Below are 27155 nucleotides of genomic sequence, written 5' to 3' on the forward strand. Positions count from 1 at the left end.
GCAGAACCAGTCTCGCATCTGAGGTGGTGTTTGTAAACATAAAGATATACGCTACTACAGCTACTACAGCTCCAGCTGGTGAGTCACGTGAGACGTCACGCTTCGACTCTTTACCACGTAGGACGCCGCGTTCAGCTGTGCTAGGTTGACACTCCACTCGACTATAGCGAGACTACTGAAGGCTCACGGTAAGAAGCGCTTACTGCTATTTCCTCCAGGACTTGATTTTATCATCGATTTCCCTGCTCTGGAGGCCTGAAGCTGGACATTGTGTGGTAACCTTACCTCAACTGAATTAATCTAACGACACGCCTTTTAAACTGTATTTAGGTGTATGTGGATTTGTTGGGACTGATTCCTACTGTGGGCAGTGTCCCATGAACCCCTGAACTTTTTTACTGCAATAGGTCCAACTAGGACCCCACTGTTTATTTTATCTCATCAATTGATGTATATTTTCATATGAATATTATATGTGATGCGTGTGATTTATATTAAATTTTAATTTAGATAAATATTTTTATCTTTATTACCGCTTTCTGTTCCCATATAAGGAGTGCCCCTCTAATTTCCATTTCAATTTTTTTTTTTTTTTTGCTTTCCTCTGGATCAACTTTCAGGATGACAGGCCAAACTGGATGGACAAATGTCTTTTTTCGGCCTTATGTGCTATGTTAGGTCTAGCCCTAAGCCAAACCAGTTAGTTACCACAGTGGGTCCTCATACATTTTCAGTGCTTTCATTATAGGCAGCGCTATCATGTGAGGAGACTATCCACAAGCTGATCCGAGCAAAGGACTTAATGGAGTCTATTCCAGGGCTCCCTGCTGCCACTGCTGAGACTGTTTGGAAGAACGTGGCTTCTAGCAGGCTAACCAATGTTCACAAAGACCTGTCATGGATGGCCATTCAGGGAGGCCCGTCCCTGAAGAATTTTCGTGCATGCCCGTGGACTATGCAACACCAGGTCTGCCTCAGGTGCCCTATCCAGGAAGAAACACCTTTGCACCTCTTTTGGCAGTGCTTGTTTGCGCAGGCCGTGTTGGTGGCCCTGGAAAATGAACTCATAGACATTATACGCAGGAGCAGACTAAAGCACACCGCCATGCTTTACGGATTATTCCATGGGACCCATTCGGTTAAGGCTATCCAGGAGGCCTGGCCCCTTATGAACTGTTTTAAGGACGCTGTGTGGCTTTCCAGGAAATGCCTAGTGATGAACTGGGAGAGGATGTCCGTCCAGGACTGCCACAGGCTGGTTCTCAGCCTGCTCAGAGACTAGTCCATCATGGACGGTCTGGAAGTCGAGGAAGAAGAGGATTAAAACCCCTCTCCTTCCCTCCTCTCCCCTCAGTGTGTCTTTCAAAAATGCTTCGGGCCTGTGACTCCTATCTCCCCTACCACTTGTCCGATGCCTATTGATTGATGTGAAAATAACCTCGCCACTGGGTTTTAGAGCGGGCTGTTTAGCCGCCTCTTGCCTTAGGATTATGGCCCATACTAATTTTGAAGGAGAAGACAGACCGGCCGCACAGCTTAAATCTGTGGAACTGTTTTGGGCAGAAAAGCTATGCTTGCGGCCGGCCAAATGTGACTGCCATGGAATTCGGGAACCCCTGCTCGGATCTGGGTGATTTTTGGATATGTTTTTCACCCAGATCAGAGCTATCCATGGATGCATACATTATGGGGATATGTGGGGTTTAGAGGTGTTTTCTGTGTTTTGGGAAAAATGTGTGGTTTCTGTCTGTGAGTGATTAAGTTAGCCCATTATGTTTGGTAATTGTATCACAGGCAGAGCCCAATGTGTTTTGGTAATTGTATTTTGTTGATTGCGTCAAAGACAATGCCATTGTGTTTGTTAATTGCGTCATAGACAATGCCATTGTGTTTGTTAATTGCGTCATAGACAATGCCATTGTGTTTGTTAATTGCGTCACAGACAATGCCATTGTGTTTGTTAATTGTGTCACAGACAATGCCATTGTGTTTGTTGAATAGGGTTAGTTTTGTGTTTAAACTGTACAGGATTGGCTGCTATGTCATGTCCTCAGTATGTCATGTGTATATAAGTCAATGCTGTGTGTTCAATAAAGAGTTCTTGTTTTACATTCAACATAGAGCCTCGTCTCATGTGTGTGGGGATTGCTATACGTCAACCTAATAACACACTGAGCTATTAGGGAATGTGAGAACAGGTTGTAATTTGTAGTCTACAAGAAGAAAGAGATTGTTCACCACCAGGAGCAGAACAGTAACCATGCAGATACATGACAAGAATCTGCAGAACTAATCATATGCTGGATAGCTGCAAGTCCATTGTCTGTATGAGATAGCCGAAAGGATTGTCTATAAAATGACGGGAGTCTCACGACTGAAGCTGTAGTGGATGGAGAGATATGGAGCCTGGAAGTCAGACGTTCTAAACATTGTTACCCTTTAGCTCGTCAGTGTATGTTCAATGGTGCAATAACCACCACTACAGTTGTGGCACTAATGAATCCAGCAAGCACAGAAGAGCGCTAGCATCAGTTATGTGAGGACATGATCTCATTTGGCATTTCTCAGCTATGTTGTGGCAATGAGCAGCGCAGGTGGTCAGCTGTAACATCTAAGAATCTGAACAGGCACATCAGCAGAAGCTGTACTTCTGGTATCATCACTGCACAGGCACATCAGCAGCCGCTGTACATCTGGTATCATCATTGCACAGGCACACCAGCAGCCGCTGTACATCTGGTATCATCACTGCACAGGCACATCAGCAGCCGCTGTACATCTGGTATCATCACTGCACAGGCACATCAGCAGCCACTGTCCATCTGGTATCATCACTGCACAGGCACATCAGCAGCAGCTGTTCATCTGGTATCATCACTGCACAGGCACATCAGCAGCCGCTGTTGATCTGGTATCATCATTGCACAGGCACATCAGCAGCCGCTGTACATCTGGTATCATCACTGCACAGGCACATCAGCAGGCGCTGTACATCTGGTATCATCACTGCACAGGCACATCAGCAGCCACTGTCCATCTGGTATCATCACTGCACAGGCACATCAGCAGCAGCTGTTCATCTGGTATCATCACTGCACAGGCACATCAGCAGCAGCTGTTCATCTGGTATCATCACTGCACAGGCACATCAGCAGCCGCTGTACATCTGGTATCATCACTGCACAGGCGCATCAGCAGCCACTGTCCATCTGGTATCATCACTGCACAGGCACATCAGCAGCAGCTGTTCATCTGGTATCATCACTGCACAGGCACATCAGCAGCCGCTGTTCATCTGGTATCATCACTGCACAGGCACATCAGCAGCCGCTGTACATCTGGTATCATCACTGCACAGGCACATCAGCAGCAGCTGTTCATCTGGTATCATCCCTGCACAGGCACATCAGCAGCCGCTGTACATCTGGTATCATCACTGCACAGGCACATCAGCAGCCGCTGTACATCTGGTATCATCACTGCACAGGCGCATCAGCAGCCGCTGTAGATCTGGTATCATCACTGCACAGGCGCATCAGCAGCCGCTGTACATCTGGTATCATCCCTGCACAGGCACATCAGCAGCCGCTGTACATCTGGTATCATCACTGCACAGGCACATCAGCAGCCGCTGTCCATCTGGTATCATCACTGCACAGGCACATCAGCAGCCGCTGTACATCTGGTATCATCACTGCACAGGCACATCAGCAGCCGCTGTACATCTGGTATCATCACTGCACAGGCACATCAGCAGCCGCTGTACATCTGGTATCATCACTGCACAGGCACATCAGCAGCCGCTGTACATCTGGTATCATCACTGCACAGGCACATCAGCAGCCGCTGTACATCTGGTATCATCACTGCACAGGCACATCAGCAGCCGCTGTACATCTGGTATCATCACTGCACAGGCACATCAGCAGCCGCTGTACATCTGGTATCATCACTGCACAGGCACATCAGCAGCCGCTGTACATCTGGTATCATCACTGCACAGGCACATCAGCAGCCGCTGTACATCTGGTATCATCACTGCACAGGCACATCAGCAGCCGCTGTACATCTGGTATCATCACTGCACAGGCACATCAGCAGCCGCTGTACATCTGGTATCATCACTGCACAGGCACATCAGCAGCCGCTGTACATCTGGTATCATCACTGCACAGGCACATCAGCAGCCGCTGTACATCTGGTATCATCACTGCACAGGCACATCAGCAGCCGCTGTACATCTGGTATCATCACTGCACAGGCACATCAGCAGCCGCTGTACATCTGGTATCATCACTGCACAGGCACATCAGCAGCCGCTGTACATCTGGTATCATCACTGCACAGGCACATCAGCAGCCGCTGTACATCTGGTATCATCACTGCACAGGCACATCAGCAGCCGCTGTACATCTGGTATCATCACTGCACAGGCACATCAGCAGCCGCTGTACATCTGGTATCATCACTGCACAGGCACATCAGCAGCCGCTGTACATCTGGTATCATCATTGCACAGGCACATCAGCAGCCGCTGTACATCTGGTATCATCACTGCACAGGCACATCAGCAGGCGCTGTACATCTGGTATCATCACTGCACAGGCACATCAGCAGCCACTGTCCATCTGGTATCATCACTGCACAGGCACATCAGCAGCAGCTGTTCATCTGGTATCATCACTGCACAGGCACATCAACAGCAGCTGTTCATCTGGTATCATCACTGCACAGGCACATCAGCAGCCGCTGTCCATCTGGTATCATCACTGCACAGGCACATCAGCAGCCGCTGTCCATCTGGTATCATCACTGCACAGGCACATCAGCAGCAGCTGTTCATCTGGTATCATCACTGCACAGGCACATCAGCAGCCGCTGTTCATCTGGTATCATCACTGCACAGGCACATCAGCAGCCGCTGTACATCTGGTATCATCACTGCACAGGCACATCAGCAGCAGCTGTTCATCTGGTATCATCCCTGCACAGGCACATCAGCAGCCGCTGTACATCTGGTATCATCACTGCACAGGCGCATCAGCAGCCGCTGTACATCTGGTATCATCACTGCACAGGCGCATCAGCAGCCGCTGTACATCTGGTATCATCACTGCACAGGCACATCAGCAGCCGCTGTACATCTGGTATCATCCCTGCACAGGCACATCAGCAGCCGCTGTACATCTGGTATCATCACTGCACAGGCACATCAGCAGCCGCTGTCCATCTGGTATCATCCCTGCACAGGCACATCAGCAGCCGCTGTACATCTGGTATCATCACTGCACAGGCACATCAGCAGCCGCTGTACATCTGGTATCATCACTGCACAGGCACATCAGCAGCCGCTGTACATCTGGTATCATCACTGCACAGGCACATCAGCAGCCGCTGTACATCTGGTATCATCACTGCACAGGCACATCAGCAGCCGCTGTACATCTGGTATCATCACTGCACAGGCACATCAGCAGCCGCTGTACATCTGGTATCATCACTGCACAGGCACATCAGCAGCCGCTGTACATCTGGTATCATCACTGCACAGGCACATCAGCAGCCGCTGTACATCTGGTATCATCACTGCACAGGCACATCAGCAGCCGCTGTACATCTGGTATCATCACTGCACAGGCACATCAGCAGCTGCTGTACATCTGGTATCATCACTGCACAGGCACATCAGCAGCAGCTGTTCATCTGGTATCATCACTGCACAGGCGCATCAGCAGCCGCTGTACTTCTGATATCATCACTGCACAGGCACATCAGCAGCTGCTGTACATCTGGTATCATCACTGCACAGGCACATCAGCAGCTGCTGTACATCTGGTATCATCACTGCACAGGCACATCAGCAGCAGCTGTTCATCTGGTATCATCCCTGCACAGGCACATCAGCAGCCGCTGTACATCTGGTATCATCACTACACAGGCACATCAGCAGCCGCTGTACATCTGGTATCATCACTGCACAGGCACATCAGCAGCCGCTGTACATCTGGTATCATCACTGCACAGGCACATCAGCAGCCGCTGTACATCTGGTATCATCACTGCACAGGCACATCAGCAGCCGCTGTACATCTGGTATCATCACTGCACAGGCACATCAGCAGCTGCTGTACATCTGGTATCATCACTGCACAGGCACATCAGCAGCAGCTGTTCATCTGGTATCATCACTGCACAGGCGCATCAGCAGCCGCTGTACTTCTGATATCATCACTGCACAGGCACATCAGCAGCTGCTGTACATCTGGTATCATCACTGCACAGGCACATCAGCAGCTGCTGTACATCTGGTATCATCACTGCACAGGCACATCAGCAGCAGCTGTTCATCTGGTATCATCCCTGCACAGGCACATCAGCAGCCGCTGTACATCTGGTATCATCACTGCACAGGCACATCAGCAGCCGCTGTACATCTGGTATCATCACTGCACAGGCACATCAGCAGCCGCTGTACATCTGGTATCATCACTGCACAGGCACATCAGCAGCTGCTGTACATCTGGTATCATCACTGCACAGGCACATCAGCAGCCGCTGTACATCTGGTATCATCACTGCACAGGCACATCAGCAGCCGCTGTACATCTGGTATCATCACTGCACAGGCACATCAGCAGCTGCTGTACATCTGGTATCATCACTGCACAGGCACATCAGCAGCAGCTGTTCATCTGGTATCATCACTGCACAGGCGCATCAGCAGCCGCTGTACTTCTGATATCATCACTGCACAGGCACATCAGCAGCTGCTGTACATCTGGTATCATCACTGCACAGGCACATCAGCAGCTGCTGTACATCTGGTATCATCCCTGCACAGGCACATCAGCAGCCGCTGTACATCTGGTATCATCACTACACAGGCACATCAGCAGCCGCTGTACATCTGGTATCATCACTGCACAGGCACATCAGCAGCCGCTGTACATCTGGTATCATCACTGCACAGGCACATCAGCAGCCGCTGTACATCTGGTATCATCACTGCACAGGCACATCAGCAGCCGCTGTACATCTGGTATCATCACTGCACAGGCACATCAGCAGCTGCTGTACATCTGGTATCATCACTGCACAGGCACATCAGCAGCAGCTGTTCATCTGGTATCATCACTGCACAGGCGCATCAGCAGCCGCTGTACTTCTGATATCATCACTGCACAGGCACATCAGCAGCTGCTGTACATCTGGTATCATCACTGCACAGGCACATCAGCAGCTGCTGTACATCTGGTATCATCACTGCACAGGCACATCAGCAGCAGCTGTTCATCTGGTATCATCCCTGCACAGGCACATCAGCAGCCGCTGTACATCTGGTATCATCACTGCACAGGCACATCAGCAGCCGCTGTACATCTGGTATCATCACTGCACAGGCACATCAGCAGCCGCTGTACATCTGGTATCATCACTGCACAGGCACATCAGCAGCTGCTGTACATCTGGTATCATCACTGCACAGGCACATCAGCAGCCGCTGTACATCTGGTATCATCACTGCACAGGCACATCAGCAGCCGCTGTACATCTGGTATCATCACTGCACAGGCACATCAGCAGCTGCTGTACATCTGGTATCATCACTGCACAGGCACATCAGCAGCAGCTGTTCATCTGGTATCATCACTGCACAGGCGCATCAGCAGCCGCTGTACTTCTGATATCATCACTGCACAGGCACATCAGCAGCTGCTGTACATCTGGTATCATCACTGCACAGGCACATCAGCAGCTGCTGTACATCTGGTATCATCACTGCACAGGCACATCAGCAGCAGCTGTTCATCTGGTATCATCCCTGCACAGGCACATAAGCAGCCGCTGTACATCTGGTATCATCACTGCACAGGCACATCAGCAGCCGCTGTACATCTGGTATCATCACTGCACAGGCGCATCAGCAGCCGCTGTACATCTGGTATCATCACTGCACAGGCACATCAGCAGCCGCTGTACATCTGGTATCATCCCTGCACAGGCACATCAGCAGCCGCTGTACATCTGGTATCATCACTGCACAGGCACATCAGCAGCCGCTGTCCATCTGGTATCATCATTGCACAGGCACATCAGCAGCCATTGTACATCTGGTATCATCACTGCACAGGCACATCAGCAGCCGCTGTACATCTGGTATCATCACTGCACAGGCACATCAGCAGCCGCTGTACATCTGGTATCATCACTGCACAGGCACATCAGCAGCCGCTGTACATCTGGTATCATCACTGCACAGGCACATCAGCAGCTGCTGTACATCTGGTATCATCACTGCACAGGCACATCAGCAGCCGCTGTACATCTGGTATCATCACTGCACAGGCACATCAGCAGCCGCTGTACATCTGGTATCATCACTGCACAGGCACATCAGCAGCCGCTGTACATCTGGTATCATCACTGCACAGGCACATCAGCAGCCGCTGTACATCTGGTATCATCACTGCACAGGCACATCAGCAGCTGCTGTACATCTGGTATCATCACTGCACAGGCACATCAGCAGCAGCTGTTCATCTGGTATCATCACTGCACAGGCGCATCAGCAGCCGCTGTACTTCTGATATCATCACTGCACAGGCACATCAGCAGCTGCTGTACATCTGGTATCATCACTGCACAGGCACATCAGCAGCTGCTGTACATCTGGTATCATCACTGCACAGGCACATCAGCAGCAGCTGTTCATCTGGTATCATCCCTGCACAGGCACATCAGCAGCCGCTGTACATCTGGTATCATCACTGCACAGGCACATCAGCAGCCACTTTACATCTGGTATCATCACTGCACAGGCACATCAGCAGCCGCTGTACATCTGGTATCATCACTGCACAGGCACATCAGCATCCGCTGTACATCTGGTATCATCACTGCACAGGCACATTAGCAGCCGCTGTACATCTGGTATCATCACTGCACAGGCACATCAGCAGCCGCTGTACATCTGGTATCATCACTGCACAGGCACATCAGCAGCTGCTGTACATCTGGTATCATCACTGCACAGGCACATCAGCAGCAGCTGTTCATCTGGTATCATCACTGCACAGGCGCATCAGCAGCCGCTGTACTTCTGATATCATCACTGCACAGGCACATCAGCAGCTGCTGTACATCTGGTATCATCACTGCACAGGCACATCAGCAGCTGCTGTACATCTGGTATCATCACTGCACAGGCACATCAGCAGCAGCTGTTCATCTGGTATCATCCCTGCACAGGCACATCAGCAGCCGCTGTACATCTGGTATCATCACTGCACAGGCACATCAGCAGCCGCTGTACATCTGGTATCATCACTGCACAGGCACATCAGCAGCCGCTGTCCATCTGGTATCATCACTGCACAGGCACATCAGCAGCCGCTGTACATCTGGTATCATCACTGCACAGGCACATCAGCAGCCGCTGTACATCTGGTATCATCACTGCACAGGCACATCAGCAGCTGCTGTACATCTGGTATCATCACTGCACAGGCACATCAGCAGCAGCTGTTCATCTGGTATTATTACTGCACAGGCGCATCAGCAGCCGCTGTACTTCTGGTATCATCACTGCACAGGCACATCAGCAGCAGCTGTTCATCTGGTATCATCCCTGCACAGGCACATCAGCAGCCGCTGTACATCTGGTATCATCACTGCACAGGCGCATCAGCAGCCGCTGTACATCTGGTATCATCACTGCACAGGCACATCAGCAGCCGCTGTACATCTGGTATCATCACTGCACAGGCACTTCAGCAGCAGCTGTTCATCTGGTATCATCACTGCACAGGCGCATCAGCAGCCGCTGTACTTCTGATATCATCACTGCACAGGCACATCAGCAGCTGCTGTACATCTGGTATCATCACTGCACAGGCACATCAGCAGCAGCTGTTCATCTGGTATCATCCCTGCACAGGCACATCAGCAGCCGCTGTACATCTGGTATCATCACTGCACGGGCGCATCAGCAGCCGCTGTACATCTGGTATCATCACTGCACAGGCACATCAGCAGCAGCTGTCCATCTGGTATCATCATTGCACAGGCACATCAGCAGCCGCTGTCCATCTGGTATCATCATTGCACAGGCACATCAGCAGCCGCTGTACATCTGGTATCATCACTGTGCAGCACGGTTTACAACCGTCTGTAGATTCATGGACAGTCCGTAAAAACAGGGTGTTTTCTTCTGCTGTCTGCAGCGTCTGGCAGAAAAAAAGCCTACCCACCATTTATACTGTAGGTCCAGCCAGTGTTGCCGCCAGTGTGCGTCCCATGATGTAAGCCATAGGCCTCTGCCTGAGTCTTACTTTGTCCCAGCATATGCGGCATCACGTGTGTGTGTTCGCGATGACGTCATCGCACCGCGCCCCACCTTGAAAAGTCAGACACACCCCAGACAACGTAAAGTACAGATCGCCCCACAAAAAAATTAGCCCTCATACAGCTCTGCAAACATAACTACAAAAAAGTTATAGGGGTCAGAAAATGAATAAGAAAGAAAAACTTTTTTTTTAACTTTTTTTTTTTCAGTTTCAAAACTCAAGAAAAACTACACATATGTGGAATCGCCGGATTCCTACTGACCTGGAGAATGAAGAGCACAAGTCAGTTTTAGCACATAGTGAACGCTGTAAAAAAAAGGGACCCGTAAAACTAGCAGAATTGCTTTTTTTTCCAATTCCACCCCTTTTGGATTTTTTTACCCACTTCTCACTACATCCTATGCAATATTAAATGGTGGCATTAGAAAGTACAATTTGTCCTGCTAAAAACAAGCCCTCATACAGCTATGAGAACTGAAAAATATAAAATGCATGGCTCTGGGAAGACAGGGAGTGAAAGACGAAGATGCAAAAACTGAAACTCGCCTCGTCAGGAAAGGGCAGTAACACTTCAGTGGTGCTGGAACGTTTGTGAAGCCTTCTGAACTTCTAGAATTCTGCATAAATTTGACCTAAAACTACATCGCATTTTCACAGTAAATAAAAAAACACACTGCAGCAGCAACCCGAACCACCGGCATAGCCGCCTCAATCACCCGAGTCTATACCGACCTGTATTCATCATAACTGCCCCGCCAAAATCTACCAATCAGAGCTCAGCTTCCTAAACTGCTCTGGAAAATCGAAAATTCCTGTGCAATTGGTTGCAATGGGCAAGACGGACGGTTCTTCTTATTTGACAACATGAACCATGAAAGGACTGCGGCAAATAAGAGAATGGCCAATTATACGTATAGAGGGGGCATCACAATAGTCCCTGGCAGAGCTGATCTGCTGTAGGTGGCTGCTGGGTCCTATAGAGGTTGGACCACTGCCCCTACGTCTGGCCCTACATTACCTATATGTATGGTCCTCCAGAGCCCTCCACCTATCATGTTTCATTTACACTACTGGTCTCCACATATGGGGCCCCATCAGGCTCCTGGGCTCAGGTGCATCTCCTCATGGTCCTTATTAGGTTAAAGGTACTGTTCAGCTGCATGTGTAATACCCCAGAGTGGTATTTCCATTCCTACACCCTACTAGTGTCTTTAACTGCTAACCACAATGTCATCTGTGTACTTATTCCAGGTCCTTTGTCTGCATTGATAATATTTCTCTGAAACGGTAATGTTCATGTAATGTTCCTGGTTGTCCAGCAGATGACGGTGTGTATCTGGCAGAGAGAGATCCTTAGATAGAATGGAACTTACCAGTCCATTCTCCCCCTTTTAGGCAGAAGTGAGCCAGTCCTGTTTCCTACCAAAGGGAGGGGTTGCAGTTCTAGTTTATTCCAGTATAGTCTAGACCAGTGATAGTTAACCTTGGCATTCCAGCTGTGGTGAAACTATGACTCCCAGCATACTCAATTTATTTCTACAGAGTTCTGAGAGCAGCCAAGCAAGGGGGGCATCTTGGGAGTTGTAGTTTTACCACAGCTGGAGTGCCAAGGTTAGCCATCACTGGTCTAGACAGTGGAGATGAAAAGGTGTGCCAAGATATAGCAGTGAGGGGAAGTTCTGCAGCAGGAGTCTCTCCAGAGGAAAGTAGCTCATAGAGCACCATGACTCCTTACAGATCTACAGACCGAATATTGCGACGGGGTCAGCAGCCAAAAGCACCCCACTCCAGAAATGCCAAAACAGTCCTGAAGTCCAGCTACTAGACTAAGGCCCCTTGCACACGAACGTGTGCACCCCGTGGTCGTGCTGCAGCCCGCAAAATGCGGGCCGCAATGGACGAACACAGTCCGCGGGGCAGCCGCAGCGGATCGCGGACCCATTCACTTGAATGGTTCCACGATCCGGCCGTTCTGCAAAAAGATAGGACATGTTCTATCTTTTTGCAGAACGGAAGTACGGGACGAAACCCCGCGGAAGCACTCCGTAGTGCTTCCGTAGGGTTCTGTTCCGTGCTTCCGTTCCACACATTCCGCATCTCCGGATTTGCGGACCCTTTCAAGTGAAGGGGTCCGCAGCCGTGATGCGGAATGCCCACGGAACGGCACCCCTGTATTGCGGACCTGCAAATGCGGTCCGCAATACGGCAACGGTAAGCACACGTTTGTGTGCAGGGGGCCTAAAGCTGAGTTTAGCTCGGCAGAGAGAGTAAACAGAGTTATCAAGTTTGCTTACCAGTTTATGCCAAAGCCTGCTGGAACCAAGAGAAAGCCTGAATCTTGTCTGGATACAAGTTGATGCAAGTAAAGCTGTCGTACTTTATAAGAGTCTGGACTCAACTTATTCGCCAGCTCCACCATTACTCATGCCCTTTATTGCTTCAGAGCCAAGCCCCAGGTATCGACGGTATCCAGGTAGGAGCACCGTGACACACAGAGACTGTTAAGGCTGCACCACACCACTCGGCATTCCTATAGACCTGGGATGCAGGTTGGAGACCAACATATACAAAGCCAGTGCTAGAGATAACCACAGAACGCTGCCCCTCAGGTGTCATGGAGGGTTTGGATCTGTGTATAAGCCCTCCTTATCTGTTCTGTCATCAGGTAAGTCTCTTCTGTAGCATTAGTGCCCCATCACCCAACCACCTACCTTTTTCCCGCTGACTTAGGTTTGCCTGTGCTTCTCTCAGCGTCTTCTCCGCTCTTTCTAGCTTAGTCTGAGCTTCATTTTTCATGTTTTTTTCGGTCTGAAGCTGGTCTTTAGTTCTTTCCAATGCAGAGGTGAGGTCCTGTGTTCCTTGGGTTAGTTCCTTTACCCTTTCCTCAGTATTTTTCAGATCCTTCTGCAGGGTGGTCAGAATGTGCTCCTTGCTCTGCAGATTCATTAGTAGACTTTCGTTCATTGCTTGGTGAGTTGCAGCAAGAGCCTGGAGGTCACTGGCCACATGGAGGTCTGTGGGAGCAGAACCCTGGTCAATGCTCTATCACAATCAACAGGAAAACTGATCATCTGATAAATGGCCCAATGGCCGCCGTTTCACCCCCATTACAGGTATTGACCTCAGACTGGATGCAGATCTAGATCATGGGTGACGGTATCTCAGGAGGTTTTTAATTTCTAGGTTTTCTATTTCTAGGTTTTTAGATTCAGGAGCTTGACACATTCTTATTGGGTTTTCACTTACATTTCATTGTCCTTTCAATGGTGATTGCAGAAAGTAGAAGACAAAGCAGCAAGAGCAGAAGAGCTGAGTGTGGAGCCCAGTGTCTGAACCCTAAAAAATAGAGATGGTTACTGGAAGCAGGAATGGGCACAAGGCCACTTGGAATTATAGATGAGGTGGGGCTGTGGTGGTTGCTCTCTCCATTGTAATACGTGGGTGCTGTGGAATACTCAGCTGTTCACTTCTGTAAGCCATACCAGAGGTTGCGCACTGGCACATCTCCTTTCTTGACTGCCAAATAGGCAAGAAGAAGCTACAGTGTACCAAACCGTGTCAGAAATGACCATATACAGTTGTGTTCAAAATAATAGCAGTCAGACATCACTAACCTGATCAATCAATGTTTTTGGTAGAAATTATATTTCTACTAGTGTTGATCACGAATATTCGAATTTCGAATTTTTATTGCGAATATAGGTACTTCGAAAATTTCGAATATAGTTATATATATTCGTAATTTCGAATATTCAATTTTTTTCCCTTTTTTTTTTTAATTTGATTTTTTATCAGTACACATGATCCCTTCCTGCTTCTAGCTTGTGGGCCAATAAGAAGGCTGCAATATACTTGACTTCAGGAGTAGTAGTGTTTGCCAATTTTGCTCTATATTCGTTTTTTCAAATATTCGCTATATTGCTATATATTCTTGTATTAGAATATTACGAATATTCGATAAAACAAAGTTATAGCAATATAGCGAATATTCGAAAAAAACTAATATAGAGCAATTTAGCTAATATAGTGCTATAATCTTCTTTGTCTAATAGTTGTAAGTTGAAAAATTCGCCATAAAATTCAAATCTGAAAATTCGAATTACGAAAATTTGCATATTACACAATCATTACCTTGCTGATTTTTCAAGAAAAAAATCGTGAATTTTCGAATTTTTGAATATTCAACGAATATTCTAAAAAATATTTGCGAAATATCACGAATTCGAATATGACCCCTGCCGCTCATCACTAATTTCTACATGACAGATAATTTACTAGCAGGTGTAGTAGAATAATAGAAACCCAACAGACCCAACAGTCATGCCATGCATGTTGCTGATTCTCTGTAATTCAATCACTAATTGAAAGGGACATGTTCAAAAAAATAGCAGTGTGGAGTTCAATGAGTGAGGTCATTAATTCTTTGAAAAACAGGTGGCAATTATTGCCCTTATTTAACAAAGGAAGGCAGCAAATGTTTTACCTGCTGGTTACAGTGCATTGCTCTCTGAAATTCTGAGGAAACTGGGTCGTTCCAGACATTGTTCAGAAGAACAGCGTACCTTGATTAAAAAGTTGATTGGAGAGGGGAAAGAATATAAAGAAGTGCAGAAAATGATCGGCTGCTCGGCTAAAATGATCACAAATGCTTTAAAATGGCAACCGAAGAATTATAGTGGATGGCACTCCTTATGTGTCGCGGTTGGTGCTCAGTGGAAAAGGTCAAATAAAATATATATAGACCACGGCACTCAAAATAAGGTTATCAAAAATTAATTCATTTATTAATTGTCCATCCCAGGTAGGATCATTTATAGTGCAAATGGCCATTTGCACTATAAATGATCCTACCTGGGATGGACAATTAATAAATGAATTAATTTTTGATAACCTTATTTTGAGTGCCGTGGTCTATATATATTTTAAAATGGCAACCAACCTGAAAGACGTGGAAGAAAGCAAAAAACTACCATTCGAAGAAGAGCCAAAATGGCGAGGACTCGGCCAACAATCAGCTCCAGGAAGATGAAACAAGGTGTACAGTTCCCTGTGAGTCCTGTTACAATGAGAAGACGCCTATGTGAAGCCGAGCGATCTGCAAGAAGCCCCCGGAAAGTCCCACTGCTGAAAACAAGACGTGGGCTGAAGAGGTTACAATTTGCCAAAGAGCCCATTGACGGCCTGAAGAGACATTCTGTGGACTGATGGAAGTGAGATGGTTCTAGTGGCCGGAGACAGTTTGTCAGACGACCCCCAAACACTGAATTCAGCCCCAGTAGACTGTGAAGACAGCGAAGCATGGTGGGCAGGCATCATGATACGGGGATGTGTCTCAGACTACGGGGCCTATTTATCGCAGACCAGGGATCACGGATCAGTGTGAATCCATCAGAATACTGGAAGAGGTCCTGCTGCCTTATGCTGAAGAGGAAATGCCCTTGACATGGGTGCTCCAACAGGACAACGACCCCAAACACACCAGTAAACGGGCAACATCTTGGTTCCAGAAAAACAAGACTGACGTTATGGAGCGGCCGGCCCGATCCCCGGATCCTAATCCAATAGGAAACTTGTGGGTGACATCAAAAATGCAGTTTCTGGGGCAAAACCAAGAAATAGAGAAGAACTGGGGAATGTAGTCCAATCATCCGGGGCCGGAATACCTGGTCACAGGGGCAGAAGGTGGTGACTCCGAGCAGCACAGACGTCAAGCAGGTCTCAGAGACAGCGGTTATACAACGGAGTATCAGTGACGGGATTCAGAGGAGAGAAAATCTTCAGACATTTCTCAGTTTATAGAGTGAATGTTTGAGTTTGTAAAGAAGACAAACACTGCTATTTTTTTGAACAGTCTAATATTCAAACAAATTTGATATATTTTTCTTCATGTTTTGATTTGGACTAGAATGTGTAGTGTCCCCAATGCATCCGTGTGGATGGAAATAAAAGCTATTAGAAGGATTCTGAGCTTTATTCACATTTTTAAACACACTGCTATTATTTTGAACACAACTGTACACTTGACATGCCATCTATATCTCAGATACAAATATCCCCTCGGGTCTAACTGTGGCCCTTGGAAATGGCCCAATCGGACAAGCAAAGGTTTTGGACACTTGGAATTACTTGACCTTTTAATATGTCAAATATGCCACCACCACACCGGTGGCTGCCACAGCGATACCACCACCCATCCTAATCCCATAGATTACATGACAGACTGACTGCATGATCACTTTATTACACCCACTTTGGGGTCACTTTGGGAAGTTTTTGGACTTTTGTAGTTACTATTAACATTCTAAAAAATAATCTTTCACAATCAAAGACAATGATTTCAGCATGAGGCGGCACTATGTCACCGTCCGCACCGTCTTATCACTTCTTGTAGGGGATTCGGATAATTGAATTTCAATTGGACTAATGGGAAATCTTGAAACGTTACCAATAAACCTGTGTGAGGAAGTAATACTGCCCCTTTAAGACTTCACAGTCTCCTCGATCCCCCCCTCCTCTGGGAGTTACTGTCCATCCACTCCGATCTAGCTCCATGTATTGAACATGTCTACAATGTTACTACAGGTCCCTGTAGAGTGAGAGATTATATAAACAGCTGTGAAGCAGGAAGTGTGTCAGTGTGTGGCCGGGACCATGTGGCGAGGCAGGGACCCAGGGGATACAATGGCCATGTAGCATAACACTCCAGAGGAGCTTCAGGGACTGCGAAAGGACACACCGTGTGCAGAGAAAAGATTACCCACAAAGTTGAGCTGCTGAGCATTCAAGAGAGAGAAGATACATTAAAGTTCAAAAGACTGTGATCTGTCATAGTCTGTGATAGAGGCCAGCCTCCCCTGTATGATGCTATGTATATGCGGAGTGATTGTGTATACTGTGATATATAGAGGCCAGCCTCCCCTGTATGATGCTATGTATATGCAGAGTGATTGTGTATACTGTGATATATAGAGGCCAGCCTCCCCTGTATGATGCTATGTATATGCAGAGTGATTGTGTATACTGTGATATATAGAGGCTGGCCTCCCCTGTATGATGTTATGTATATGCAGAGTGATTCTGTATACTGTGCTATATAGAGGCCGACCTCCCGTGTACGATGTTATGTATATGTGGTGTGATTCTGTATATTGTGATATATAGAGGCCGACCTCCCGTGTACGATGTTATGTATATGCAGTGTGATTCTGTATATTGTGATATATAGAGGCCGACCTCCTGTGTATGATGTTATGTATACGGGTTGTGTTTCTGTGTACTGTGATATATAGAATCCGGCCTCCTATGTACAATGTTATCTATATACCATGTGATTCTGTATACTGTGATATATAGAGGCCGGCCTCCTATGTACGATGTTATGTATATGCGATGTGATTCTGTATACTGTGATATATAGAGGTCGGCCTCCTATGTACGATGTTATGTATATACGGTGTGATTCTGTATACTGTGATTTTTAGAGTCTGGCCTCCCTTGTATGATGGTATGTATATGCGGTGTGATTCTGTATACTGTGATATATAGAGGTCGGCCTCCCCTTTATGATATTATGTATATGTGGTGTGATTCTGTATACTTTGATATTGTCATGGTCTCTATAGTGACAGGTGTCAGAAGATCTAAGAGACTGGCTGCACGTGATGTGATCTGACAGCCTCTTTGGTATCGCTTGTTTTCAGTGTTGTTGCTGGTATGAACACACCTCTTGTCTCAGGTGTAGCTTAGTGGTCATTACAACTCCTCTATTTAGTCTAGCTTCACCCATCATGCTATGTGGTTGATAGCTTTAGTTTGGTATTGGAAGTGCTGGTGTGTGGTCCTCTTCTGAGTTCCTGCTCGTCCATTTACTTCAGAAGTTAAGTGTTACTTCCCTTTTATATTTTGATGTTTTCCCCTCTGTCTTTTGTTACTAGGCCTCATGGAGACGCTTGTTCCTTCATATTGGAAGGAACAGGCAGTCTCAAGCCCAGACAGACAATACTCCACGGCTATTCAAGGTTTCCAGGGTCATAGGTTCCAGTGTATGAACATTCCTACCCTCAAGGTCTGTTCATACGGATAGGAGTCAGGGCTAGGATTAGGGTTTCCTTAGGTGGTGACCGTTTCCCTTTCCCTAGCTTTGAGGTCTAGATCCTTTTCCCTTCCCTCCTGTTGTCGGTGTGGTGTTCCCTCCCACATCACTATGTAACAGATATATAAAGGCCGACCTCCCATTTATCATGCCATTAATAGAAACATAGAAACATAGAATGTGTCGGCAGATAAGAACCATTTGGCCCATCTAGTCTGCCCAATATACTGAATACTATGGATAGCCCCTGGCCCTATCTTATATGAAGGATGGCCTTATGCCTATCCCATGCATGCTTAAACTCCTTCACTGTATTTTCAGCTTCTACTTCTGCAGGAAGGCTATTCCATGCATCCACTACTCTCTCAGTAAAGAAAGTAATCTTCAATAAAACAAAACAAAATTCTAATAGTGACATGCCAGCCCACCAGCAGAGAAAGTGGAACAGGGAAACCCCTCCAGTGCACATTTAGAAGACAAGACCCATGCCCGCCACAACACTCACCCTGATCCTGAACCCTACTCCTATCCCTAACACTGACCCTACAAAAAAACTATCCCTGATTCTATTTCTAACTCTGACCCTAATCTCAGTAAAGGGTGCCATGCAGAGCACAGACACCATCCACCAAACGGGCAAAGAAAAAGGAACCCCCAACCACTCACAAGGAGGGCTACTCAGTCAGGGAACCCGAAAGGAAAAATCCCCTTCAAAGGCGAGAGGCTTTAGACCTAACCTTTCAATCTCCAAAGAGCGGACCTTCACCAGGTCACCCATAATGTTGCTACAAACCTCTTCCACGAGGAGGATTTTTTTTCTGAGTAGAAACTAAGCACCGTGCATTCCATATGAAATGCCTAACCACTATGCTAACTAGAAATTAAGTGCATCAATCCCTACCACCCAGACCTCTGAATGAACCATGGTCCACTCCGCATAAGAGAGGTCAGTTAGACCAGGCCAGCCGATGGAAGAGCCCACCTGTTTGTATACCTCTGTATTAAAAGGGCAACTAAGCAGGAAGTGCTCCGTGCTTTCCAACATCTTGTCACAATCCTCTCGAGGACAACCTTTTTCACTTTAAGTTGCCCTTTAGAAAGAACCTCCAATGGAAGCAGCGCAAAGCCAGATCCCAATACTTCTGGTGGATCCTCATTGAATTCCAAAGTTTTAATCCCACCTCGAGGACCTCACTTGGGCAGTCTTTGAGCACCAGTGGCTTCTGGAAAATGGGTTAACAAAACCCTACTCTAAAGTAACTTTCTTGACAAGGTCTTGATCTCCCACACCTCTAGACCCCACTGACAAATCATCTTCAAAACCGGGGCGGCATACGCCGGGAGATGTCAATGGGTGTACGCAAGTCTTTCACTTGCCCTCCAATCTCCCATTTCTGGAAAAAAAAAAAGGCCCAAACCATCCCCTACAGGAGGATATCCATAGAAGAGCCCTCTCTTGCCAGAAGTTTGCCAGGTTCATCTTAACAAAGGTGTTCACAAGGAACACCACAGGGTTAACCATACCTAACCCTTCTAGTCTTTTCAGTAGGTAAGCCCCCCCCCCTCTTTGGTTAGGTTAAGCCTATTCCCCCATACAGCTGCAAAAATAGGATATAGACCTGAGTCCACAGAGGTTCTGGCAAAATACATACACTGCCCATGTATATTAACAATGATAACAGATAAGCCTTGATCAAGTGAACCCTTTCCCGAAGGGTCAAAGACCAACCCTTCCACTGACCTTCCTTCTGAGCTGCTATTTTCGGCCTACCCTCCCAGTTTTTCATTGGGTAAACACCCGGGATAAAATTCACTGCCTAAGATTTTAGTAGATTCCTGAGGCTCAGGAAGGGTGGCTGGGAGAGTGAAATCAGGATCTCCTCCTCTAAGTCAGAGACTTTCACACTTATCCCGATTAATCTTGGACCCAGATGCTTCTGATTAACATTGCACTTCATATATCACCCACTCTGCCACCCCTCTCAAGGACACAAGGATAGTGACGTCTTTGTATGCAACCACCCTCTGAGTGGCTTTTGGTTCATCTCAATGGCCCACGATCAATCCTTCTAAGAAAAGGGATCAATCACAAAACATATAGCAAAGGACACCCCTGCCAGACACCAGACCCAACCTCAAAGGGGGTTCCAACCCAATCGTTCACCAACGAGAAAGTCTCTGCCCCAGTATACAAAGTCTGAAGCCAATTGACAAACTCCCCCAGGTAGGCCGTACCTCAGAAGGACAGACCAGAGGTACTCATAGTTCACCCGGTCAAAAGCTTTAGCCTGGACAGTGTGTACCTCTTCCAGCAGCCTGCATTACTCTGCTCCACTGCCCCTCGGACACAGAGCACAGCACTAAAAGTACTGCGGCCTGGCACAGAGCAATACTGGGCTGATGAAAGGAGCCGGGGTGCAAACTTTACCAGCAGATTAAACATTACTTTTGACAGAATCTTTCTGTCCGTGTTGAGGAGCGCTATGGAACTCCAATTCTCAATGAATGTTGAATCCTTACCCTTTGACAAAATAATCAAGGCAGACCTCCTCATTGACTTTGGGAGAGTGCCCGAGGAAAGACACTCATTAAAGACCACAGTCAAATGGGGAATTAAGGTTCCTTTAAAGGTCTTATAGAATTCAGATGTTAAGCCATCTGGACCTGGTGATTTCTTGAGGACAAGCTCTTCAAATGCAAGTCTGACTTCCTCTTCCTTGATCAATTCTGTCAAAACATCACAAGAAGGGTCTACTCCTGGTTAAGGGATGGTTTCAGCCAGGAAAACAGAGACTTCATCTCAATCTAGATCCCTCTTTCTCAAAAGGTGCGAGTAGAAGGATCTGATAACCTCACGGATCCCTGATTTGGATCTATTCAGGGAGCCTGTACTGTCAAACAGTCCTGCGACCACTTTACTGTTTACTGACATCTTACAGTTCCTGTAGGGGTTAGACGAACGGCATTTCCCGAAATCCCTCTCAAGAACTAAAGATGCGTGTCTATCATACTGGCATCTTCGCAGAAAAGATTTCACTACAGAGATTTCCTCTTGGCTATTTCCGGTCAAGACTAAATGCTCAAGTTTCCTCCTAAGGACCTGGTATTTACTGTACCTATTCAGAGACCTGAAGCACGAGAGCTGGTGAAAATACTTTGCCACCCGCACTTTGAACAGCTCCCACCACTCTGACTTAGTGCCCCCAAAATCCAATAAAGGTACTCGGCTTTGAAGAAAATCATTAAAGGCCTGTCTTAATTTATCTCTGCTTCTTCCAGGAGAGATGAATTCAGCCTACATATACTGTACCTCTTCCCATCTGAAGGGATTCTGCAACATTCAGAGAAAACAATCATACAGTTATCGGAGAACTCTACCTAAGTGACAGACATTGGCGAAGAGATAGCTTCCTCCTTCAAATAAAACCTGTCTATTCTAGACCTACAATTTCCTATGTGATAGGTGAAACCCGAGTGGCCTGGGGTATACCAGATGTGGATATCCACCAGGCGAGCCTCACCAACTATACTATTTTAAGATATACCATCATAGGTCAACTTGTCTCTGGAACCTCCTGTATCTTGGGGTCTAAAGCCCCCTCCAAAGATAACTTGTTGACCTGTAAAAAGGAAAGGCTTAATTCTCATGAAGAGACTTTTACGGTCCAAATTTGGGGACCATAGATGTTAATGAGTCTCAACTCTAATCCGTTCATGAGAACATCTAAGAATAAACACCTCCTTATTTCTAACTCGATTATCCTACCAGCATTCTACCAGTAAGGTCTCCTACAAAAAAACTATATATCAGTATCAACCTGGCTGAGAAAATGAAAGGCTGCAAACCTAGCTGCATCAAACTTAATGCTGGCAATGTTAAAGGATGCCAGCGTCAACGGAGTGGGTGCTGCCATCATGGATAATTAAGTTAAACAGCTTTCTTCTTCCCATCTGTCCCAGAGTCTGATGAGGAAGCATCTTTATTTGGTTTTTTGGAGATGGATGAATCCATCTCCTTCTCAGCACTGTTTTTGCTTTTCTTCTTGTTTTTCTTATTTTGTTCCCCATCTTTAGTTTCCAGGCCAACCTCCCCCTCTGAGGACAATGGTCCCTGCAGAGAGGGTGGCTCAATGGCCCCTGCTTGTCCCACCTCACCCTCCTGGATGACTTGGTACCGGTTAGGGGACAGCACCAGAGGGCTGCTAGTAGTGCTTACCTTGGTCAGGGTTAGGCCAGATTTTTTGAGCCCTTCTGCTTACTCCCTGTCCCAGCCTTAATTTTGGGCCTTGATGTCTCCTCCTTATCCACACTTTCATATTGGGAGGACTGAGAGTCATCTGCCCTCTCCTCCCTCTGAATCCTCCTTATTTCCTAGTCCAGTACCTCATCCCCAAGAGCTTCAGCAGCAGAAGCTGTATCCAGGGTCAGGCCAGAGGTCCCCCCAGCAACTTGGGGTTCACCCAGCTTCATCACCCCTCTACGCCTTTTGGTCACACACACACACACAGAGCGCACTTCTGCACATGTCAGTTGGCGCTCAGATGTGAGGGGTCGCCACACTTGTGACACAGCCTCGGCTGCCCCTGATAGAAGACAAGGATACAATACCTGCCGAGGAAGGCTGATGATGGGATGTGGGACACTGAGTTGCCTAGATGTTTAAGGTTGACCATAAAGTTCCATGCCCCTGACCAGATGCCAAATTCATCCAGATTTTTTCTTGGCGTCTCCGTAACATCACCATGTCCCTAACCAGGTCATGATGTCAAAAGAAAGTGACTCGTTACGGGTCAAAACTGTCACCTTCTTGACCCCATTTTGGCAAGAAACCGCTTCTACAGCAAAATCTCTCCAGCTTGTTCTTCATCAGCACGTAATTCCCCCCAGAAAACCTTAAGGCCTCCCGGGTGAACAAAGCTGATGTCAAACTCAGCTGTACCATAAGGATGGATCAAGGCAAAGATGTCACTTACCTTAAAGCCCATCACCAGCAGCAGCTCCACCACCCTCTTTTTGGGAGGGCATGCATCATTGCCACGCCACCTAGCACCAGCTGGCCCAGCTATTGCGAGCGACCACTGATCTCCTCTTTTTTCTCGGAAAGCTCCTAGTCCATGTCTGCTAATCCAGAAGGACAATTCTCTTTGCTGACCCTCTACCCAGTTTTTGCTAAAGCCTCCACATCCTTGGGTGCTTGCACAGAGGTATTACTAGATGTCATGGGTGGTGCCTCAGTGCCTCTGACAGCACCCTCCACTTCACAGGTTTGGTTATTGCCCCGGCCCAGTGTTTTTACTACTGGTACTGCTGTAATGCCATCAAGACGGGCACTTAATCTGCTTCTCTTCGTCACTGGTCTGGGCTGTAAAATTAGCTGTTTGAAAGAAGGGTTACCGCAACCTCCAGCCCCAGTGACCCCTCTGCCTGCATTAAACATAACACTACATGTTACGCTGAGGCTACCAGAGGAGTTTATCGCACCGGACCACTCCCCCCTCCCACTGAGGAATGGCCAACAGCACCAGAGCCTCCCACTTTCACACCCATGTTTCCGGCACGCTGCTTGTGCGAGTGGTTAGCCGACCCGCCTAATTTACCATTCGTCGACGTATCTACTGTCCAGACCATCAACCAACTTCAGGGTTACCCCAACAGCTGACCTACAGGGCACTTCGGAGGCCGACTTCCGGTCTGCGTCTTCAACATAACCTGCACCACCCTCACTGCTGAGGACAGCGTCCAGGGCCATCTTGTCCTCACTCGTTCTGCTCTTCCCACTCCCACATTCAAGCCCCACTTCAGAGGTAGAACTTGGGTGGCAAAGTAGACTCGTACCTGTTACGACCAGAGGATGTGGATCCTCTGTGTCAGCTGACAGAGGACTAGGAATTAGCCCGATATTGCTGACTGCTGACTCTCAGAGTCAGGACCCTGGTGTCTGCACCAGTTACCCAGAATGCAGCTACCTGCAGTAGTGTGAACAGAGTCCAACAAAGGCGGAGTAAAGGAACAGATGGTCTTTACTGGCAGACATTATTCAAAAGTCACTTGACAGATACAGGCAAAACAAGTTCAGAGCAATACAGCGTGCAGATAAAGCGGTCTCGTTGTCAGGCAGTGCAGGGTCAGGATCCGGGCAGACTTACAGGAGGCGATGGGCAGATGCCTAGTCAGACAGTGCAGAGGTCTATAATCCAGGTGGTCCAATAAACAGTCGGCAGCGAGATGCGTAATCAAATGAAGCAGAGGTAAGAATCCAGGAAATCCAATAAACAGACACAGTGGGACGCTTCAGCGGAGTCAAGAGGTACAACAACCACGCTTGGGCACTTCATAATGAGTGAAGCTGCCTTAAATACAAATAGTCCCGCCTCCGGGTGGGGATGGTAATCAGGAACCAGCTGCCTACTTCTATAAGAAAGGGAGAGGTGCGTGTGTGCTATAGCGCATCAGATGACACCTGGCAGTGAGGATGGATGCGGCAGTATGCTGGCGGGCGCCTGCATCTCCTACAAGGTAAGCCAGTACTGGGACCCATGGTGCTGTGATGTGCAGACAGTGATCTGCTACCCTGCGGTGGGGACACAGACCCCATACTGACAATACCCTCCCCCTCTTACACCCCCTCCTCCACACGGTTGACCTGGAGAGAAATTTCTTCAGCAACAGAGGGGCATGAATATTCTCTGCGGATTCCCACAACCTTTCTTCAGGCCCGTAGCCCTTCCAGTCCACTAAATAAAAGGTCTTACCTCTGATAATCCTCCCGTCTAGAATGTCCTTGACTTCAAACTCATCATCCATAGTGAGGGGGAGGAGCGTTCTGTGAAGTGCCTTTGCAAAACCTATTAAAGACAGCTGGCTTAAGTAACGAAACATGAAATGAGTTGGAAATCTGCAAGTTAGCTGGTAGTTTGAGCTTGTAGGCAACAGGATTAATTTTCTTGATCACAGAGAAAGGTCCCAAGAATCGTGGATCCAGTTTGTAAGAGGGAAGTCTGAGACAGATATTCTTAGAAGAAAGCCATACCTTGTCTCCAATGGCAAACTGAGGAGGAGGTCTTAACCGCAGACCTTTTCATATGGTCTGCTGTTTTCTGAAGCGATACCATAGTGTCAGACCAGACCCGAGACAGCTGCTTCACACAGGAATCTGCCGCAGGAACTCCCGAAGAAGGCCGCACTCGACGAGGAACACTTGGATGTTGTCCATAGACCACAAAAAATTGAGATTTACCTGTGGCTTGGTTGACTCGATGGTTATGAGCAAATTCCGCCCAGGGAAGATGCTTCACCCAGTCATCCTGATGGGCATTGGTGAAATGTCGCAGGAAGCTGACCAATATGTGGTTCATGCGTTCCACCTGGCCGTTAGACTGTGGATGATAAGCAGAAGAAAAGTCCAAAGAGACATTCAGAGACTTACATAAAGATCTCCAGAACTGGAAGGTGAATTGTACTCCACTATCCGAGACGATATGGAGAGGAAATCCATGAAGGCGGAAGATATGTAAAATGAATATCTCAGCCAGACGAGGAGCAGATGGCAGACCTGGAAGCGGAATAAAGTGTGACATCTTAGAGAAACAGTCTACGACAACCCAAATGACTGTACAGCCCTCGGAGACAGGTAAATTGGTTATAAAGTCCATACCAATATGCTGCCAGGGGACCTCAGTCACCGGTAGTGGCAATAATAAACCTGCAGGTTTCAGTCTGGAAGACTTATTCCGGGCACACAAGGTACAGGAAGCCACAAAGTCTCCAATATCCGCGGTTATGGAAGGCCACCAGTAATGTCTGGAGATGAGATTCAAGGTCCACTGTTGACCTGCATGGCCAGCAATCTTGGATGCATTCTCCCACTGTAAAAACTTCCTTTGTTTAGATTCTGGAACAAAGATCTTACCTGGGGGGACCTTGGACAGGTTGACTGGAGCCACTGGGACTACTTTAGTTGGTTCAATGATGAACTGGGGTTCATCTTCGGAATCTGTGGTTTCAAGGGACCTGGAGAGAGCGTCTGCTTTGATATTTTTGTCAGCGGACTGAAAATGCAGTTGAAAATTAAATCGGGCAAAGAAGAGAGACCAACGAGCCTGACAAGGATTGAGTCATTGAGCTGTCTGCAAATGGCTCAGGTTCTTATGATCGGTGTAAATTATGACCGGTAGGCTAGAACCTTCCAAAAGATATATCCATTCCTCTAGAGCCATCATAATTGTTAGAAGTTCCCTGTCCCCAATAGAATAGTTTTTTTTTCAGCAGCGGAAAATAACTTAGAAAAAAACCCACAAAGAGACATACGTCCTGAGGCATTATTCTATGACAGGACCGCCCCGGCTCCCATGGAGGATGCGTCCACCTCCAAGAAGAACTGTTTGTTGGGTTCTGGGCATCTAAGGACTGGAGCTGAAGAAAAAGCTTGCTTGAGGGAGGAAAATGCTATCTCTGCTTCAGGGGACCATTGTTTGGGATTGGCACCCTTCTTGGTCAGACCGGAAATAGGAGCTGTCAGGGCAGAAAAATTACGGATGAATTGACGATAGTAATTGGCAAAACCCAAGAACCTTTGTATTGCCTTCAGGCCAAAGGGACGGGGCCAGTCGAGCACTGCTGCCACCTTTCCAGGATCCATTTTGAGACCATGATCCGAGATGATGTATCCCAGGAAGGGCAGCGACGACTTTTCAAAGACACACTTTTCCAATTTAGCT

At 47.5% G+C, this 27155-nt stretch overlaps 1 protein-coding gene across 1 annotated transcript in view; it reads right to left on the reverse strand.

The window, feature by feature from the left end:
* Window positions 1-27155, reverse strand: part of LOC122937764 (C-type lectin domain family 10 member A-like) — a 57542-nt gene that overhangs the window by 12902 nt on the left and 17485 nt on the right. Inside the window, exons 3-4 of the mRNA XM_044292797.1 lie at window positions 13593-13682; window positions 13058-13360 (exon numbers count right to left, since the gene is read on the reverse strand). Coding sequence (XP_044148732.1) covers window positions 13058-13360; window positions 13593-13682 — 393 coding nt within the window. The remainder of the gene's footprint in view (window positions 1-13057; window positions 13361-13592; window positions 13683-27155) is intronic.

The sequence above is a fragment of the Bufo gargarizans genome, chromosome 1, assembly GCF_014858855.1.
Source record: "Bufo gargarizans isolate SCDJY-AF-19 chromosome 1, ASM1485885v1, whole genome shotgun sequence".
Lineage (NCBI taxonomy): Eukaryota > Metazoa > Chordata > Amphibia > Anura > Bufonidae > Bufo > Bufo gargarizans.